The sequence below is a fragment of the Melozone crissalis genome, unplaced genomic scaffold (genome assembly GCF_028551555.1).
Source record: "Melozone crissalis strain CALT ecotype California unplaced genomic scaffold, PUWL_Pcris_2 ptg000018l_1, whole genome shotgun sequence".
In the NCBI taxonomy this organism is placed as follows: domain Eukaryota; kingdom Metazoa; phylum Chordata; class Aves; order Passeriformes; family Passerellidae; genus Melozone; species Melozone crissalis.
The window spans coordinates 42,861,096-42,877,091 of record NW_026535796.1 but is presented as its reverse complement, the minus strand read 5'-3'; the positions used below and the strand labels follow the sequence as shown (position 1 = coordinate 42,877,091).

The 15,996-nt window shown below is 36.0% G+C and overlaps 1 protein-coding gene across 4 annotated transcripts in view; it reads right to left on the bottom strand.

The window, feature by feature from the left end:
• Nucleotides 1-599: 599 nt before the first annotated feature.
• The window catches only part of PAPOLA (poly(A) polymerase alpha), a 44,134-nt gene continuing 28,737 nt past the window's right edge, over nt 600-15,996 (bottom strand). Inside the window, exons 15-22 of one of the 4 annotated variants that reach the window (XM_054275297.1) lie at nt 15,005-15,114; nt 12,182-12,303; nt 11,016-11,158; nt 9,605-9,702; nt 6,936-7,156; nt 6,498-6,560; nt 4,833-4,907; nt 600-2,764 (exon numbers count right to left, since the gene is read on the bottom strand). In XM_054275297.1, the coding sequence (XP_054131272.1) occupies nt 2,669-2,764; nt 4,833-4,907; nt 6,498-6,560; nt 6,936-7,156; nt 9,605-9,702; nt 11,016-11,158; nt 12,182-12,303; nt 15,005-15,114 (928 nt within the window). In that variant the 3' untranslated portion in view covers nt 600-2,668. Of the gene's footprint in view, nt 2,765-4,832; nt 4,908-6,497; nt 6,564-6,935; nt 7,157-9,604; nt 9,706-11,015; nt 11,159-12,181; nt 12,304-15,004; nt 15,115-15,996 lie in introns of all 4 variants that reach the window. The other 3 variants (XM_054275295.1, XM_054275296.1, XM_054275294.1) reach the window with 3 other exon arrangements.

Genomic DNA, 15,996 nt, shown 5'->3' with positions numbered 1-15,996 from the left:
TAGACTACTTATTAAAGTTACTCACATCAAGCATTTGGAGGATTGGGCTCATGCTGATACAAGATCAATCAAGTGATGCACAGCTACCTGCAATTTTTACTTTTATTTCAGGACATGCTTAAACTACTTAAGAAGAAGAGAAATAGTGCCATCTGCTGACATAAGGAATAGGCACTTGCAAGAAAAGCCTGAGGTGCCAAAACTCTGACAGCCAGTGTTTTTAAAAAATGAAGCTCAAACATTTGCTGAAAAGAGCGTACCCCCAAATTGTTTAGGCACATGTTTCTTCTAGTTTTGTCCACTTTTAAGAATTTAGGATGAAGAGATGGAATGGATGCCCTTAAATGTTTTGTGCTTTTGTCGACTCTGCCCCCACCAAAACACTGCACAATTCACAAACTTTCCCTTTAATAGCTAGAACCCAACATCCTTGAGTGTTACTTCCACTTCCTATTGCAAACATAAATGAATGCTCTCTAAATAAGCATTATCTACTCTATTTCCTTTAGGCCACACCATATCTTGCAGAAAATTTAAGAGCTAAGTAAGAATTAAGAAAGTAAAACGAATTTAGTACAGTCAGAAAAATTGGACAACCATGGGATTGTGCTGTTTTTTATTGTGTTTTCAATGGAGAAATACATCATCTGTTTACAAAATAGCTCTTGAAAAATACAAGGAGTACAGATACTATAAAACAAAGCAAACTCCAGTCATGAGACACTACGTACATCATGCGAAAGCAACAGTCTGATCTCCAGGTTATGAAAACTAGAATTAAAAAGTCACTATACAGAAAGGTTCCAAGTTTCCAGCTTGGCAAAACTTGGGTGCAGTTACATGAAACGTTTAATAAAATGAAAAAGATTTTCTGATGTGTAAACAAAATGACAAGACTAAATTTGTGCCTGGCAATTTCGATCTAAACTCCATAGCTACACAAAATACACAGACAGCTTGTACACTTCAACTGTTAAGATATAACCTTCTTTGGGGGGTGGACGACAGCAGGCTGCACAGGGCAAGGAAAAGAGAAATATTGTATACTAGACATCTTAGACAAATGGCAAAAAAAGAAAACCTTCAGTTACTGCACAGCCTAAGTAAAAGATAAGCTACACTCTGACTTTGGAGAATTAATTTAGAAGGATAAGGGGAAGAGTGTAAGTAATTTAACTTGTAACATGAAAGATGCATGTGTAATAGGATGGAGCACAACGGGAGAAGGGAGTTCATAAAACATGCTAATCAAAGTATGGGAAGTATGATTTGACATCCCACATATTTCAGACTTAAGTAATAGTAACATGAAGTTTGTTATCTACATCTGGTATTACTGTTGGTATCCCTCATGTTCCTCAAATACTGTTCTTTGCCATGAGAGCTTCAGTTCTTTCAAAAGAAAAAGCTGTTACTTTTTTGATAGGACTACAAGAACAAAAAATAGGAGTAAGAGAGCTTACTAGATGTCAAGTGCTTACTAGAAATATGATTTTTAAAAATCTGGTGTTGTTCAGTATGTAAAACTACTTGTGATGACCTATCTAAAAATAAAAAGGTTAAAATTTTTAGGGAAAAATCTTTTTGCCTTTATTTAAAATTTTTAGCTTTTTAATGCATACGGGACCTTTATGGAGTGTACAAAAATCATATTTAGTGATTCAAAGGCCATCAAGACAGGTGGTGTATTTCACAGGCACACAATATTTACCTAAACACTTTAGTCATGGGACAAATTCTGAATTTGTCAGAGGCCCACAGGGTTATTACAACTAGGTAAGAGGCAGGGGGGAACCCAAATGAATACATGGCTTGTTTTTATTTTGTATAAATAACTATTGTTCTATATGGTGCATACAGGCAGAAAAAATAATTTGAAAAAAAAACCCCAAGAGTAAATGTAAAATATTTTCCCAAGAAATAAAGGGATAAAAAAAGGGAATAAGGAGTTCAGTTAGCTCAAAAGAAAGTTTATTTACTATTTGATTGCTGATTTGTATGCACCTTAAAACAATCCTATAAATAAAAGTAGACCACATCTTAATCATGTCCCACCAATACCAAAACTTCCCAATTACTTCCTCAACTTACGTCTTATGACCCCAAGATTTGACATTACATTTTAAAGACTTACTGCTGCTTGATGGCAGTTGAACTAACTATACTATACACTTTGCTTTCAATGTATAGTATATCATAGAATGTCATCCAATTTGCAAATTACTACTATTGAAGAGACTCTTCAATAAAATGAAATTTTATCAGCTAAAGATCTAAAATTAGTCATACTCCAATAAAAAAGTACATAAAAGTGCATTTAAGGGATTCTTATGCCAGTTTTATCTCAATTTTGAAACAATGCATCAAACAAATTCAATCAGAATGTCAAATATGGCTACAAATAGTGTTCATGTTTTTAAAGGCAGTAATCCTTCGAAATATTTAATGTAACTGTTGCTAACACATTAATTGTACTCCTGGCTTCACATACTAACCTGGACTTCCAATCAAGCGGCGACTTTAGTCCAGAAAGGGAAGTGCACAACATATACCTAAATCCATTTGCGATTATGTTCTAGTCTTGCACCCTCCGTTCTCCTTTTTTTCTAGCATTAGAAGACAACAGGTTGAGTTGGCAGATACTGTTTATGGACCCCTGAGGTGGTTTTTACCGGTTCAATCTCAATTTTATTGAATTCTTGATAACAGGAATAGGATTTGCAGGAAGAGCAGGGATATCTGAAAGGTCTGTACTGGGTGTTTTCTGAAAAGAAAAGAAGTTTGGTTGTATTTTAAATTTGTAAATATAAAAAGAAAAATATTGTAGTAATTGGCATTAGCTTTCAAAACAAAGATATTTAGAAAACTTTTTAGGAATATATGAAGATAATTACAGATTATAAAGAGTGAAGCAGGTATTTCCTTTGCCCAGAGAATCTTTATTAAAGAAAATTTCTATATAATCTTTGTGTGCTTTTCTTTTTTTGACAACCCAAGAAATTAACAAGTGCTGCAGATAAAACTGGCCCTATTAATAACCTGTAATAAAGTAAAACATCCACATAATAATGATGCTTGATCAGCAACATCAACTATCTGATCTATATGTTTAGTATTTGAAAACATCTCTTAACAATTCAGTGTTAAGTCTCTGCTCTTCCAGATGAGTGATAAAAAACAGTTCCCAATCCAAAGTGTGTGTCTTCATACTTTATAGACTGTTGAAAAGCTCTACAGTCAAATTTCTCATTTTTCATATTGTTTCAGATTTACATGACAAAAAAGTTACGAACTCTAAAAAGGTACTGTATGAATGTGTTAAGAATTTCACCTTGACAATAATCTCAACAATTTTTTCTCACTTATAAGACTTAAATGCCATTCAGAAAAACTGTATCTAAAACAAACTAAAGGAAAAGACAGAAACACACCCAAGATTCAATGAGATTCATTTATTTCTCACTTGCTGTACATGCCTCTAAGGCTGGGGTGTTTTTTTTTCTTTTAAGTATTTTCACTTCCACTGTGGCACATTATTTGCCATCCCAATAACGCAGTTATTATGCAATACTTCACATCATTTATCATAAAATGTTTCCTTACATTATAAATGTTCAAAATTTATATAAGGTACCTTTGATACATGGGGAAATCTGCATTAAAATGACTACTCTTAATTGCGGCTTTATTAAAAATAAATCACTCAACACTGACTGATGTGTTTGTGCACAAAGCAGCAGAGACCCAGGACAAAACAGCTCTGGGCTTCACATCACCCCTGCCCTAAGTAACTCTCTGGTTGGTGCTGATCTGCAGTTTGACATGTTTCTATTTTCTGCAACATGGGCAGTGTTTTAAACAAAGCCAACAAGAACACTGAGAAATGACAGAGGAGGCTCACCATCCTTTGTAGTTTCCAGATTACTTTTGCTAAAGTAACAACCACACAATCTGTAAAAAAGCTACAAAGCTTTATATAATCCCCCACAACAAGAGACAAAATAAAATTGGTATACTTACTAAATGATCTAAAAAATTCCCCAAAGCAGTTTAGGAAGTCCATGTAGCATCTACAGTTTTGCTATCTTTATTCAGTACTGCTCATACAGTTCAAAATGTCCAGTAAGAAATACAATTATTACTATTGCAACAATTTCTATTTTCAACCAACACATTCACTAAACATACTTCCATGATTCAAGCGTGCATAAAGTGCTTGATAGTGATACTTTAATCAGCAGAGCACTAAGTTTAAAAATACTAGTAAGAAACAGAGGTGCTCTCTAAAAGTTGTTACAATACTAGAAACAAAAACTTAAGTGAATGGTACAGAATTCTTACTGTTTTCCAAAGGACTTTACACTGCTAACACCAGCTGGCTAAGGAGTGACAAACTTACAACTTGTCTCATACCAAATATCAGAATCTGAAGTTACATTTCAGACATCCTCAACCTCTACCTGGAGATCTTTGAACAGCAGCTATTTAAAGCATTTGTTTCCTTGTCAGAAAGGATTATTCTGTGATGTCCAAAGCACAAAGGAATAAACTGAGTCCCTTACTTTGAAGGCACAATTCAGAAGAGCGAATCCAGCTTCGGTCAGTTTGTATGGCAAGCCATACATGTTAAGCTACAATGCACATTCAATAAGATCAATGACCATCTAAAACAAAAATTGTGACAGTAACAACAAGTAGCTTACCATAAAATGGATTTCTATTTAAAATTATACATTTATTTTTAACATCTGGACTCATTTCAGTTTCAATTCTTTCACCACAGATTAGCACATAAATACATTACATGGCAGCATTGCTTTTATAAACAGTACCTGAGGAGCTTGAAGAGAAGTTGTCTGAAGAGTTTCTGTTTGAGAATTAACATTCACTTCTGTCTCAACTTGCTCCTGAAAATAAAAAACCAAAAGCATCACCACAGTTACACCACTTCCAATGAGCTACTTATATAGAACACCCAGCACTCCAGAACGATTTACATTGTGCATATTCAGCAAAAGAAAAATGCAAGCATTGATGCTTGCTGCATTCACACCCTTCCTTTTAGGAAGGAATCACCACACTGGAGAATGTTTCACTTATCAGCGATTTGACATCAACACAAGCTACATCACTTATCAGCTGTCACTTGTTTAACCAATTAACACCTTTTATACAGAATCCTATAGCAAAACATTACATGTCATTCAACTCACTAAAGACAAAAAGTGTATTATCAAGGAGGATCATGTGAAAAGCTACTGAATTTGTTTAAAAATTCAACAGCTTTTCCACAGCTTTTGCCATTCTGCCAGTAAAGTTTTCCTGCTGCTTTAATGGGTTAAATCAGCTTTCTGAATGAATAGGTGAGTGTCAGAGACTGGTTTGCAGGTAATATAGTGGGACTACAGGACTAAAGCAGGACAATGGCACATTCTCATTTTAATAAAAACAGTCTGCTAGCTCAAAGTGTACCATGAACACACCCTAAAAAAGGAATGCATTTCAATGGATGAAAACCTGTGTTTATGTTAATTTAAGAAATTTAATTCCACCATAAATATTAAGGACAAAGACTTAGAGGAGACTGCCAATAAAAACTAACAGGATTAGCTATGTCTTTTATAATTATCTGTATCCAGTGGATCTATTTTTGAAGTGAGGATTAAGGGCTTACATGTATTTCTGCCCTCACCTATCTTAACTTCAGAGACATTGCAAGGTGACTGCCTAACAAGATACAATTCCTGAAGCTATAAACCAAAGAACTTACATTTAACTTTAAGCATAAGCATAACTTTCAGAGTATTCCAGAGACAACAGAATGTGCCCCATAAAAACTGCAAAATTCCAACTGGAGAGCTGCTATCCTAAGGCTAAAAAGAGTCTGTCAACCTTTCTGTTCACCACTAAGGTAGAAAAATTTTCTGCTAATTACAAGATCCTGGAGAGGCACACTGAATCTCCTAAGTCCCCAAACAGTATGCTGTAACTTCACACAATAGTTTCACTTGCACAGAAGATTTACTTACTATCACTTGAAATTTATTTATCTAAAAAGTGAACAAGGTGACTGGCTTTAGGATGCTCAGCTCGACATGCAAACTCCAAACAGAATACATAGGACAATTGTTCTTCCACTAATTAACATACATCAGGTTTGGGATGCAGGAAAAGCATGGCATATTGACACATCCTTGATCTAATATAACAAGGATCTGAAATATAAATATCATGACTAATTTTTTCACCATGCTTAATATCATGTACTGACCAGCAAAGAAATGACAATCCTATGTGTTTATGGATGTGGGCTCAACTTAGCATGCCAGCAGGCAATGGACTCCAGCAATGCTGATATGAACATTAAAAAAATAAGATATCATTTTGAAATCGTTACTGGAGAGTCTAGATATAGACACACTCTTCGTCATTCCTAGAGAGAAACAGTAATTTTCCCAAATAATATATACAAAATTATACAGTCTAGGCATATATACCTTAGTTTCCATTTTTTCATGTTCATTCAAATCTATACAGCTAGTATCTTCACTTATTTCATCCTGCTGAAAAGCAAACACAGAAACTATTACAAATCATAAAATTGTATTTTAAAAAAATCAACAAGAAAATAAGGTCAAAGTGTTTAAAAGGACAGAATTAGTTGTAAGACTTAGCATATTACAGGCTTACCAAAATAATTACTTTTAAGATAAGAATCTAGATTCTAAACATTTGTGCTAATGCAGTACATGTGTCATGTGATGAATACCAACAAAATAAAAATACTAACACCTTGGCAAGCTGAAAACATCAAGCAGCAATGCAATCAGAATAAGAAATTTCTGAAACTTGGAATATGAGAATCAGCCCTCTGGGTGAAATGAATATTCAAAGTTTTGAACATTGCTATGGTATGATCTGAAAATCTCAAATACCTCTTCAATTTTAATTTTCTTAGGAGACTCTTCTTTATGGGGAGAAGATGTCCTTTTCACTGCTGCGACAGGGCTAGGCATTTTTGTTGCAACATTTCCTGAACTTCTTGGTGATGGATTTAATAGATACGCTGAGGGAACAATTCTAGAGATGGTAGGCTTTGGTGGTGGAGAAATGGCTGGTTGTGTGGCAGTTTGAGGAATGCTTTCATTTGAAGTACCTATGGACAAACAATTTAAAGACCTTCAACAAGAGGAATTGACACAATCATCTCAGTTCAATCACTGGTATTTTTGGTCTCTAATCAAAACCCCTGACATCAAGTAGGCATCAAGGAAGTGGTACAGTTAATGGTGTAGCATCATGTTTGGAACAGCAAGTGTGTGTACACTGCACAGTTTAGTTTCAAGCTCATTCTGGAGCTTGACTGCACCCTGCGCAAGTTCACTGGTGACACCAGGCTGTGTGGCGCAGCTGACACACTGGAGGGACAGGATGCCATCCAGAGGCACCTGGACAGGCTGGACAGGTGGGTCAATGCAAACCTCTTGAAGTTCAATACAGTGAGCGCAAGGTCCTGTGGCTGGATTGTGGCAAACCCAGGCACATCCACAGGCTGGGCAGAGAAGGGACTGAGACAAAGTCCCTGAGGACAAAGACTTGGGGGCCATGGTTGATGAAAAACTCAACATGAGCTGGCAAATGTGTCCTGGGCTGCAGCCAAAGGGGTCTGGGCAGTAGGTTGAGGGAGGGGACCTTTCCCCTCTACCCTGCTCTTGTGAGACCCCACCTGGAGTGCTGTGTACAGTTCTGGTGTCCCCAATAGGAGAAGGACATGGAACTGTTGGAGCAAGTCCAGAGGAGGCTGTGAAGTTGATAAGAGGACTGGAGCACCTCCCCTCCAAAGAGAGGCTGAGAAAATTGGGGCTGGTCAGCCTGAAGAAGAGAAGGCTGCATGGAGAACTCACAGCAACCTTCCAGTACCAGAAGGGGGCCTACAGGGAAGCCAAAGAGGGGTTCTTTGTCAGGAACTGTAGTGATGGGACAAAGAGCAGCGGGCATAAACTGAAAGAGGGGAAATCTGGGTTAGGTATTAGAAGAAATTCTTTAGTGTGAGGTACTGAGACACCAGAACAGGTTGTCCAAGGAGGTTTTGGATGCCCTGACCCCAGCAGCGTTCAAAGCCAGGTCAGTTAAGGCCTTGAACAAACTGGTCTAGTGGGAAGTGTCCCTGCCCATGACAGGAGGAGTCGGGGTTAGATGATCTTTTAGGTCCATTCCAAGCCCTTAACACATGATTCTGAGAAAGAATTCCTGTACCAGACATAGGGTAGCCATGGCAATGACACTCTGCTTAGCCTAATTAACCCTGCTTAAGGCAGGCTATATGAGCCCAGACAGAGCTCTGTATAATACAGCTGTAGTATTTGTGGTACCTAAGGAAATTCTACTGCTTCTGTACTCATATATACACATTGCCAAGACTGCATTAAATCAAATCCAAGAGCAATCTGACACTCCCTTTTTCACTCAAAAATTAACTTTATCACTTCTCAGGCTTAGCTTATCTAGTGACAAATATGAAGTCATCACAGAGCATCAAATAAAGAATTTATAATATATACATCCTTTTGAAAAATGCTCCATATGACAAAGCTCTATCTCATCAATTGCCTACCTCAAACCCATAAGCGCACATAGGGAGATGCTCCAGGATGAGAAAAAATACACTGAGGAAATTTTTCATTAACAACTATCAGGTGATTAACATTTTGATTAACCAAAATATAAGAATGAACAACTTCTGATATGCTTCCAAATCCAAAAACCAGTCACGCCATTTAAGCTCCATTTAGTGCTCATGGACAAACTAACTCACATTGATGCACCTGTGACACGATAAAAACCAGAGAGAAGTAAGACTAAACCATGCCACACGTCAAGAGTGAATGAGAGATTTCATTTTGAAAGGCTAACCAGTCGCTCCCCTTTTCCATCTATTTCTGACTTGCTCCTTGTACACTAAAGCACCATCAAAAAAGAAGAGTAGCTGATTCTAAGAAAATATTTTCACCAGATGCTTTTATTCTTTGACTTCAGAGTGAAATTTTTAAATTTTTAAGTAAAGTGTACTTTTTCTTGCAGAAAACAGAGGATAAAGTCAGCACATGCAGTGGGAATATCCGAACAGACATCAGTAAGGAACAGGTGTTTCTGCTTACATCTGAGTCTTTTGCATTCCTAGAATCAAATTCATGAAGCACAAGGAGCGGGAACATGGGAGGACAGACTACATACAAACAGTACAGAATCACCTTGAGTTTAACTACAAAATGAATTAAAAAAAAATATAAAAATTGTTCTTCCAGCTTTAGATAATTTTTTCTTCATTTAGCTAACCAAACTACAGACCTACATTAGGTCATTGGAACACTATCGCTATTGTGCATAGCAAATATAAATCTCTAAGAATTAAAGAATTCAATGTCACAGCAAATATTTCTCTGATTTTTTGAATCCTTAAGAAATTATTGAACTATGTGTATGAAGAAGAACACATTACAGCATGTGTTATGCAAAGTCTAGAAGACTCAAGCTGGAAGAAAAACTGCCTTATAAACATTTCCAAAAATTCAACAGAAACAATATGCTACACCATTTTCCTTACCCCCTGAGCTTTCACTGGAATTTATTTGTGGCACAGTGACTTCAGAAGCCTGTGTGTTGGTCACAGATGCTGCTGTTACAGCTGGCGCAGGACTGCTTCTGCTAAAAAGAGAAAAATTATGAAATGCTGAAGACATTAGTAAAGCTATGGTGTTACATGATCTGCCTTTCATCACATCATGTGTTACCAGTAACCACAGCTAGTATTTTACCTACGTTACAGAGCAGAACTTAGGCCAGTAAAAAGGTAAAAGTGAGCCTTGGCAATCTACTACCAAACACAAGCAATGGAAGCTCTTTCAAATATTGAATTTAAATCACTCAATGACAGTTTTGAGACCAGAAAAAGGCTGTATTTAAAAGACAGGCAAAAATTTAGGCAGTGTCCACCCATATAACGAGCATGGGAAAACACAACAACTATTTACTGAAGGATGAAACAAAACCAGTGTAGAAGAACCAGAATAATAAAAAGCTTGGTTTTAATTTACACACACTGTTACAATGATAATTTCAGTCTAAAATCATCCCAAACAAAGGCCTGGGGCTTCAAGTGACCAATCACAAAAATGATCCCTTTTCCATCATCAAGAAACTGGGAAGCAGTGTGTGTCTAAAACCAGCCAAAGGCAATTTCCATTTCACTTGTGACATCCTAGGTAAGACAGATTTATTTCAGTAGCACAGATAGTGGTATCAACTACTGTTAACCATTTACCGAGGAAGACTAACTGAAAGAACTTCTGGCAAAAGGACCAAATCAAGTATTTCATCCTATACAACATCCTATAATAGATGACTAATACTGCTGGTCTGTAGGAGATTGATGATAACTTCTATGTGTATCAAAGAGACAAACATGGGACCCTCGAAAGAAGAGAGTACACTCACTTATTGCAGTAAACTGGAGTTAAGGTATGAAAAGACTTAATACAGAAAGTTAGTATTAAGTAACTTTAATGTGTACACCATGAAACTAGTGGGAAATTATGGTCCTAAGCTTAATTTGCATAGGTATCAGTAACAGCAGGAGCACTACTTATTTCCCAGACAGAAAATCTAAACTTCTCTATTGTCTCACACTTGGAGCCAAAACTCACAAAATACTTCCTCACCCTCACAACTATCTGCTCACTACTTCTCACAGCCTCCTACTGCAGGCCCCAAGTTTTTCTATCATCATTTTCTTCTAAGCATTTTTACCCAAATTTATAATTCTTCATCAAGTTCAGCACCATTGCTCCCTATCCCCCAAATTTTGCTATAGTGCTCAAACTGCAATAAGAGTGTTTACAATCTCCATCCAATTTAGAACATTCCCATGGTGGTATCACATGTGTACAGTATTTGCCATGTGTTTAACACAAGTAAGTCAGGAAGAGAACAGCAACAAGCCTGAAAGTCTTCATTACCCCTGAGAACTTCCAGAACTGTTCAACGGACTTGTCTTCATAGCACTGGTAGGCGAAGGCACAGACGTGCTGTTATCACTGTCCATAGACAAGTCTAGGCTGCTGTCATTCAGAGCTGTCAACCTGATCCCTTCTGTCGAATGCTGCAAGCCACAAGGCAAAGGAAAATTCTGTTAGTCTAATTAAAAGTTTAAATAACTTAAATTTCTGTTGATTTTTAAATATGCAAACTTAAATGGACAGTTTTCAAATCCTTTTACATGTAAATAATCCACTATCCTCTCACTACAAGTATTGACATTTTCACGTTCACAACTCTGGTACAGATTTGTCTGAATCAATCACATTCAAAAAGAAACTGTTACTGTATTTAATTATTATATTTTCCAGCTTTATTTCAAATTTCTTTGGTTTTGTGGACTTCAAAATACTTTCATTAACTTTAAAGTAAGTGATGTACATTAAAACAAACTGATGTACATAAAAAGAATTTAAAGAGGATTTGAACTTAGTCCATGGAGAAGAAAAAGCCTTTTCTGACATAGTACTACTACTTTAAGTGACATATTACTTAATAATTACATTGTTTTCTGAAACAGATCTACACTTGGTGTCAATAAAGACTTCCTAGTCCTTAAAACAGCATTCAATATAAAACAGCTATAGAAACGAAGCATATTATTCAGCTATACTTAAACAGAATATGTAGCAGTGCTTTAGCTATTGAAAAATCCAAGCAAACCTGTATTGTTCTCAGATCAAGCCAATAAAAAGCAGTAGAGATTTTGAAATATACTGAACTGTTCAATTCAAACTTTCACCCCTTCTTAAAGACTCAACTGAAATTAAACAATAATCCAACACAGCATCTTAATTAAAAACTAATGCTATAATTCTCATATGGCCACAGGTAAACCCAGCCAGACAAGAAGATATCATCCACATTGTTGATGCTCTGAGAAACATAGTATTATATTCAGTGCACCTAATAATATTGCTACACTCAAATGAGATCATTTGCAGGTAAAATTAAGATCTCAAAATGTGATTTTAATTCTCTGATTAGTAAACATAAACATCTAAGTAAAGGTAAATTAGTAAACCAAAAAATAAAAAATTTGAGAGCAACAGTATTTTTATTGCTCTCATATATTTGAAAAGTTTACCTTTTTCTTTTTCTGAAGCACATGATTAGGTAGCAGTTGGTGAAGTTGCTTACGTTTCACATGCCTTGCAGCAATCTTCATATCCATCTCAAACATCTTGCTGTTTATTGCTTGCCTATAAACTACAATTAGAATAACATTAAGACATACTGAAGCATTTTGTGAAGTCCACTTACTTGCCCAGGCAGAAACCATTTGCATTTCAGAGCACTTATTACCCTCAAGAACAAGAATAATGTTTCCTTGTTCTGGAGGAAGAAAGGGAAACAGCCTAGCATGCCAGCACTGATAGTACAAACACAAATATTAGTTTGGAAACAGGTGACCTGTTTTTCACGAAAAATGTCTTGCAAGCACACAGTTCTCTGTATTTCCAATAAGTTTTAACTGGAAGAGCTCAGAAGCAAACTCTTTATTTCATCTCAAAGCGATTAAAGATGGAAATAAAATTTTCTCATAAGAATTACAGCACTTACATAAAATAATTTTCTTTGCAGGTGATTTTATTTATGCAGCTCCTGCAACAAATGGGTTTTAATCCAGAAGTGCTCATTTGCCACCTAATGTATTAAAATTACTCTGGCAACTCACACATCACTACAGTTTTATACAGAAGTAATTTATGTTTAGATTTTTTTCTGTTTTCTTGAGCTGTTTTGTTGCTCTGGTTTTTTGCTTCTTTTTTTTAATTTTGTATGGTCATTTTGGTGGTTTTGTTTGGTTGGTATTTGTTTCTTTTAATTTTGTCTAGTATGACAAGTTATTTCTCTTCACCTCAGAACATGTGCTTCTGGTAAGTCACCATGGTAAGCACTAGTACAAGAACTGCACTAGAACCCAGGATGCTGGGCTCAAGTAAAGCCAGGTAAAAATGAAAAGCTTCTTCTTCCACACTGACTGTCTCCACAACATTGAACAAAAGCTGGGGCAGATGTATGAATACAAAACGGTTCTGTAGCTCTTAAACACAAAAAATTCAAGTGGTATCTCCCTGATTCACTGTCTATTCTACAAACATTAAGGAATCTCACTGAATAGGCTGTGAACAGGTAATTAAAAAGGTGTTAAGAGAGAGGCACACAAAGAGCTGAATGAATACTGAGTATTAAAGCAAGTACTGCACTACTTGTTGGTATTGAAGAAGGTCATAAAGCCTCTAAAAAACTACAGTGGTAACAGCTAAGGCAGAGGCATGTTCAATGGAACCAGACATTGTTAAAGCATTCCATATTCCTGACATTAGGTCTTATCAAATTTTCCATACAACAAAAACCTGGATCACTCTTCATGTCTCTTCCTCCCCTTGCTCCCACTAAAAAACAAGCTATTCTTTAATTCCATCCTGGAAAATAGTTAGTTACTTTTGATAAAGTCTTAGGATCTATTCCAAAAGACGGGGCAAAGAAATCTTTAGACTGGATTAAAAACAATGAAGACAGACCCACACTCATTTCAGATTACCAAAAAACCCCACAACACACAAACATAAATTGTTTACTACATTGTTACTTCTGGAAGCATATTCACAAACCCTCTGCATAACAGTTTGTAAGGATCTTGATGAAATGCTACTCCACTTATAAGTGTATTTATTTAGACAAACTTCAGGAATATAGTGCAAATAAATCACATCAAAAATCATAAGTGCAAGATTTAGTCTTTTCATACTAAAAATCTCAGACCGGTATACTACTGAAATATCTGTTTATAAACAATGAAAAACCTGAGAAACTAACTTCTGAATTCCTTCACTCCTTCAAAGCAGCAGCCAAGGTATTATCTTTTCTACATTCTCAGAAATTAGAATTATGTTCCTATAGTCAGTATTATTCACCTTCATCACTAATAATTACAAGAAATATTTCAATATTTCAACTCTCAAGAAAGAGATACCCCTCTGCAGCTATATATGACAACAAACAACTTTGAAATCTTGGTACGATTTACAAATATGCCTACGTATTCATTGCATTCACAGGTATGAGGTGGAAGGGGGACAAAGGTGTTCAATTCCCTTGCTCCCTCAGACTGGGTCTTAGAAATTCAGAGACCATGGCTGCACAAGGTAACACTTGAACCTACTCCTTTAGCTCTGTAAACACAGAATATTTGAGCCTCAACTGTTGTTTGTTAAAAAATAAAAACCACAAAAAACCCCAACCTGTAAATTTATTAGCTAAATCTGTCAAAGGTACTGTTCCTGACACTCTGGTGTCACACTCCCCAGCTGCTACCAATTCTTTGCTTACAAAATTTCCTATGTGTGTACTAAGTTATTTTAGTGAATCAAAATGTAAACATCAGGAAGTCAAAAAGCTCTCTTCCCCTGAGTGCCAGACATGAAAGTAAAGATTACTGAATCAATTATCTAGTATGAAACACCATGGAATAAAAGACATTTTTGTTAATCCACTGATAAATTTAGTTTCACCAAGCAACAAAAATATTTAAACTATGCTCAAAATTTTTGAGGTTAAGCTTGCTAGCTTGTGTATGATAACTAATTCATCTGTTTAATAAAGATTACAAAATAGTGTACCACACTTTTAGTGAGATCTGCAAGATGTATGGATAATTTTTATCACTTGTAAACGAGAACAAACTGAAAGTGATTAGTCTAAATCCTAACTAGACTTAGGAACTTTTAAACTCATTGAAAGTGTGTTTCACGAAATAAAACCTTCAACTCCTCAGCTGAAACCCTCTGTGTAGATACAATTCTACTATTGCTATGAGCATTATGAATAAAGACTTCATTTTGAGCAAAGTCAGTTAACTTGAAAAAGTTTGTTAATATCAGAACACCTAGAAAGCAAAACTCACCTGTGTCTGTAAAAGACTGAATGTCGTAGGTAAGATCAACACTTAAATTTTCTGAGTTTTCAGTTTTCTTAAACACCAACCCAATCACCCACATTGTACGGTATTCCTCCCTGGAAAAATTTATAAAAAACAGTCATGTAATACTGACAGAATTAAACAGCTTAATAAGTTATTTGCTGCAATAGACAACAGTTGTACTTTCTAGCTCTAGTAGCAATTGTTAACTGGACATAGAAAGGCAAAACTCAAGTTGTGTAACAATATTTCTTTTTCATTCACAAATAAGTCATTAAACACTACACATCTACCCCCAGCAAATGCACTTATATCATCAGTAGATTACTCCATTCAACTGTGTTCCCATATAGATACTCTCATGTAGCTCCTAGCATGAGAATAACCAGATCTCAACTAGACATAGCAACTATAAAGGCACTGAAAGTAATTAGAACCTAATACCCAATAAAGCAACTTCCATTTTGCAACTTAAATGTGTCTTCAATGCTCAAATCTCTCAGCTGTAACTGACCACAAACTGCAGGTTTCAGTTAAAACCCTCCCTTTGACAGCTCCCCTTTACATGGGATGGTGAAAGAATGAATGTCCTTTGTATATCCTGTAAAGATAACCTTTGCTGGAAGTATTCCCTGAATCAAGTCCTCTGAAATAAGACCTAATTGGAGCCTCTGATTATGCAGGCAATTGTAGCTATATCCACTCATTAAACTGGTGCTGAGGAGGTGCTGCCTGCTTTCATCCAGTTTTACTAGGAACACATGTGTAACAATTATATAACCTCTTAAAAAAAGGTAGCCTCATACTGTACTTGAAGCAGTTTGTGGGGAAAAGGCCCTGTGCAAGAGTAACAAGGCTTTTCACATATCCCAGTAAAGACAAATTCCTCCCCCACTCTCACACTTCACACAAAAATATGGTTCCAAACAAATTAATTACAATGCTATCTTGAAAAAAGTCTTAAAAGAATTTTCCGC